At 44.3% G+C, this 4790-nt stretch overlaps 1 protein-coding gene across 1 annotated transcript; it reads left to right on the top strand.

The window, feature by feature from the left end:
• Positions 1-2142: 2142 nt before the first annotated feature.
• On the top strand, positions 2143-3082 carry LOC119552721. The gene has a single exon (XM_037862472.1). The coding sequence runs from the start codon at positions 2256-2258 to the stop codon at positions 2442-2444; it is 189 nt and encodes a 62-aa protein (XP_037718400.1). The 5' UTR covers positions 2143-2255; the 3' UTR covers positions 2445-3082.
• Positions 3083-4790: the final 1708 nt, after the last annotated feature.

Raw genomic sequence — 4790 nt, 5'->3', positions numbered from 1 at the left:
CCCGGAAGAAGTTTATTTTCTTGCCTCGCCTGGTGCATTATTTTCCCCATTTTTTGCGTTTTTTCGACTGATGTTTTTGTTTCCCGAGTCAGTCGCTGTCGTAGCGCTGGGTTCTCGGTTATCATCATCGTTTTGTGTGGCAAAAACGACACGCAACACCATTATTTGCCACACACTGACAGCCGGCGCTTCCAGTTCCCGCAATCGCAATCCCGTCAAGGACCTGCGATTGTTTCCCTTAGTCCATATGGTCCGAGGGCCGTCGTTCGTCGTTATTTGTCCGCCCCGTTGTCCTTTGAGTGTTACTTGAAACAACTTGAACTAAACTGCTGAACACCATGCACTTGCAACCTTCTCGAGTCCAAAAACCCGGACCCGCAACCTCATGGCCCAGCCCTTTCGTTTTTAACCAGGTTTTGGCTAGCTGACAAAACTTTTCGCCATTGGGGATACGTGTGCAAAGACTTTTGAGCGCACAAGGACACTTGACAACAGCAGCAGGATAACCGTCCCTGACATTAAAGCCACGTTACGTGTCCTCGCCACTTTAATTGGACCCTAAACAAGGGTTAAATCGGTACTTTCCCCCAAAAAATATAATAACGAATACAAAAGGAGATAGCCGATAAGCAACACGCATGTAGCGGAGTGCAAATTATGGGTCGCGAATAAAACTGGGGAGCTACGAGCTGAAATGGGGAGATTTCACAGAGGATATTACACGATCGGTTGTGACGCATGACATGAATTTAAAGTTTTAGTCATACCACTGCAAGGGGGCTAAGCGAGTCCATATATAATGCTAAATAAATAATTTTAATAATTACTACCCCTTATACTTGTACTATGCATTTAAATCCCTTATAACTCAATATATACATAGTATATAACATTTTTACCAATGACATTATTACCTCACCGTAGTTATCCCAAAAGGTTACTCTCAGATTTTCTAAAGCCAACTGCGGACTAATGAGCTGCTAAGTGATCGAGTAAAACATTTCCTGATTGTTTAACGCGTATCCAAATTGGAACTAGCAATTAGCAGCTGTTTGAGTAAGGGTAAGCAACACCCAGCACACTAATTATCGCACTACTGTGATGACCTCATCGAGTGCAGATCCCCTGATCTCATTTGCAGTCCGTCAAAGTCTGAGGGTTCGAGAAGCCAGCTGATCTCAGCCTGAACGCACAAACAAGATGACGTATACGCCGTGTGGCCGCCTCAATGACGTCAGTTTTGCATTCGCCGCGTGTGTCATCGATTGCAACAGCGATATAGCAAGAGCAGCTAGCAGAGGTCTCTCTATCTGTATCTGTAGATCCCCCGATGGCGGTGACTAATACCACAGCCGCCAATGTGGGTCAGGCATGAATTTGCATTTGGCCAAGTCTATTTCAGGTCGACGGCAGCTAATGCACAAAAATATAACCAAATATTTCGGTCATAAAATCAGCGACAACATTGCGAATTAATCATACGGTGCCAGGCAAATATTGTGTGGAGAAAGGTATGGTTGGGGGGATACCCTGGGATTTTCAACAAATCTTTAATTTGGATTTAATTGGATCTTGTCTTTTATTCTCGTGAGTAATGTACACTGCTTGTGTGGCGGCAAAGAACAATTAAAGTTACTTTCTATGACCGCCTAATGGGGAGCTGGCAACCGCTGGTCTAAATGCAAATTATATACCTAGCAGTTAAGGAATGAACAATATACGATATGTTCCTAAATGATTTAGGAGAGCAGGCTTAAAGGTAACAAAAATGAAGAGTTCAATAGATTCAACATATACCCTCTTACTCCTGGCTTGGCAAACCGCACACAAATAACAGGAACCCAATTCGGAGACGGCTGAGTTGGAGGACTAGTTGGCCAAAATCAATTGACATGATTTCCACATGAATTGCCATAACAACAACAGTGCTAACCCATATATTGCAGCTCGTTCGCGGTTCGTGGTACGAATGTTGGCCACCCAAATACGCAAATGTATCTCCGTGATCGATCAAACTTGGGCTCCGCGCCCCGTAGCCATTAGTAACCGTTTACGGACTCCACTTGGAGGCCGTCGAGGCAAACTAACCTAAGCCAAGTCGAAAGACGAAGCGTTGGCCAGAAATCAGTTGGGCAACAGCGAGCCAAGGAGCTGGGACGCAACGCGCAAATCCAGAGGATACCAAAAGGCCGAACTCCAGACTCCAGATTCCACACACACAAGTCACAAGTCAAGGGCCTACACTCGGCGAAAAGATGTGCGACTGCGGCTGCTACTCGTACTGTCTGCACGACAGCTCCTGCTACAGCCACTACCATTCGCATTCGCACTCGCATTCGCATCACTGCTGTGCGGGCTACAAGTATCTCAAGTGCCTCTGTCGCTACTATCGCCACGGGCACTGCACCTGCTCCTGCTGGCGGCGGAAATGCTACCTGCTCTAAGGAGGATGACGGCAAGGACGGTGAGGACGGGCCCTTCCCAGGATCAGAGTCAGGATCTGGATGATGCCAGATGAGGCACACAGCTCAACACAACACCACCACACAAATCACAACTCAAACAACGCAAATCAGCAAAGAAATCACACGATAAAGTCCTTTAAGCAGTTGCATAACACTTGGCTGCATCCAATCGAGCAGGAGTGAAAAGTGGAAAATGGAAAATGGTATGGGGAGGTGGGCAAACCCGATGGGGAGTGTAGCAAACAACTAGCGTGCATACGGGTCGTATGTGCAACGTTTTCAGTTGTCGTTTGAGTGAGTGTGCGTGTGACTGTAACTGCGAGTGAAAACGGTTCAAGGATGTGGCCAACACTGTTAGCGACTGCGTTTTGCATTTTGCATCTGCAAAGTCCCCATTCACACCCCAAACACACACACTTAAACCCAGTGAAGCAACTCGAATTAGTGCGTAAGTTTTACTTCACACCTCACAGTACACACTCGATTAACACCCACAACACATCGTTATCGAACTAAATACATCCAATGTTAGAGCGTAGTGCGTACCGATCGACGTTCCGGAATTTCGCCATATTTGTAACGTTCCAATCCAACAACAATCCAAAATAAAGTTTTACTCCAACACCAAGGAAGAGTTGGTTTTTCTTATGAAGCGGGAGAGTACTACTCGATTACCAAAATCGATATCAAAAATCGATATCGATTATTTCCAATGAAAACCAAGAAAGCAACCCTGTAAATTTTTATTTGGCTCACCTAAACAAATAAGATAACCTTTTGCAAACGCATAATTTTACGTGGGCAACCTTATGCTAAACCCAAATTCACTTGCCCTAATTATTATTCCCCCAATCCTGGCATTAAGCTGAATTATGATCATTAGAGTCGCCCTAATGCCACATAATATCTCCGCAGGATTGCCCCCAGTGTCACACCGCTGTCGTTCCATATTTTCCTCTTCGTAATCATCTTTACTGACTTTGACTTCGATGAGTTTTCTCGTTTGTCGTTTTCTGTTGACATTGCCCAATTGGCCATATGCAAATACCAACAAAGACCCTCTAAGCTGCTGGTCCCAGCCCCCGCTCTCCTCGACAGCTGTTGTGGGTCGGAAAAGCGCCACCGGAAAAAAAGTGGAGTCAAAAATGGAAGTCTGGCTGTCATTATGTGCATTGAATTACGTTTATTTGATGGGCCCCGCTACCCGGGAAATCCTCCCGTCCCGTCGGCAATGATTATCCGTCGTAACGACACCTCTCCGCCCCTCGGCGCCATTAAAGGTGTTCCGGCCGACAAACAAGGTGATTATGGCCAAGCGACTTGCTCCCTGGACTCCTGCTAATGGACTCGCACTCGGTCGGTCAAGTGCGGGAAAATCAGGGAAATTCGGGGGGAAAATCGGCGGAAAAGGTTGGAAAAGAGCAGGCAAAATATATACAAGTGTATTTGTTGTATGTGTACAAAAAAGTGAGGGGACAACGCGAGCATTTATTTAAATTTTGCACTGCAGGTTCACAAGGACGTGACTGCGAGTGTCGAACAAATTCCTTAATGCCCCCCCTCGCTGGCTTTTCCAAACCCCTCACCCCGGGTGCTGGAAATTTTCCGACTGCCTCATGAATATCAAATGATGACGCAGCATTAACACAAAGGGATGGGACCTGAATGGTGACTGAAATTGGGATTGGGGGTGTATCAGCTTTGGTATTGGTTTTTGATTATCCTGCAATGCAAGTGGAGGGGGGTTCTTTGGGGTTGACATTCCTGTTAACATTTTAATTAACATTTTGTAGGCAGATCGTAAAAATTTGTCGGACATTTCAGGGACTGGTTCGAAAGGCTTTTTGCAGGCTTACGAAACAAGTCGAAATCGAGGTGAAATTGGTACTCTTTAATAATGATAATGATGAATTCGGACATTCTAATCTGAGTTCAGAATGTAATAAGATGTTAAATATACTCAAGTTTAGATTTCTCTTCTCACCATTTCGTTCTAATATTGAGATAATTGACACCAAAATGTACTTACACGATTTTTAAGAACGAACGTTCTTAAATCAAGAACAATATACTTGAATATTTCTTTCTTTGAAGGAATATAATAGCAATCTACAAAATTTTAAAAAATAAATAGTTGGATAGATAAACATTGATCATTTAAAAAAATAAAAAGTAATTCAAAAACAAATTTAAACGAATTTTCAGGATTATCTTTCTTAATTGTTATGTTGGCAAACTTTAAGAGGCTACATCCAACTAGTTGCTGTTGAATCCGCAACTAGTATCTTTTGGTACAGTCGCGCTAATGAAGTGCCCGCCCACCAC

Source organism: Drosophila subpulchrella, chromosome 3L (assembly GCF_014743375.2).
Source record: "Drosophila subpulchrella strain 33 F10 #4 breed RU33 chromosome 3L, RU_Dsub_v1.1 Primary Assembly, whole genome shotgun sequence".
Lineage (NCBI taxonomy): Eukaryota > Metazoa > Arthropoda > Insecta > Diptera > Drosophilidae > Drosophila > Drosophila subpulchrella.
The sequence above is the reverse complement of the archived record's forward strand: the minus strand, read 5'-3'. Positions and strand labels throughout refer to the sequence as shown.

Bases quoted from the DNA above. Each gene is read 5' to 3' on its own strand.
- LOC119552721 (XM_037862472.1), top strand. From the start codon at position 2,256: ATGTGCGACTGCGGCTGCTACTCGTACTGTCTGCACGACAGCTCCTGC.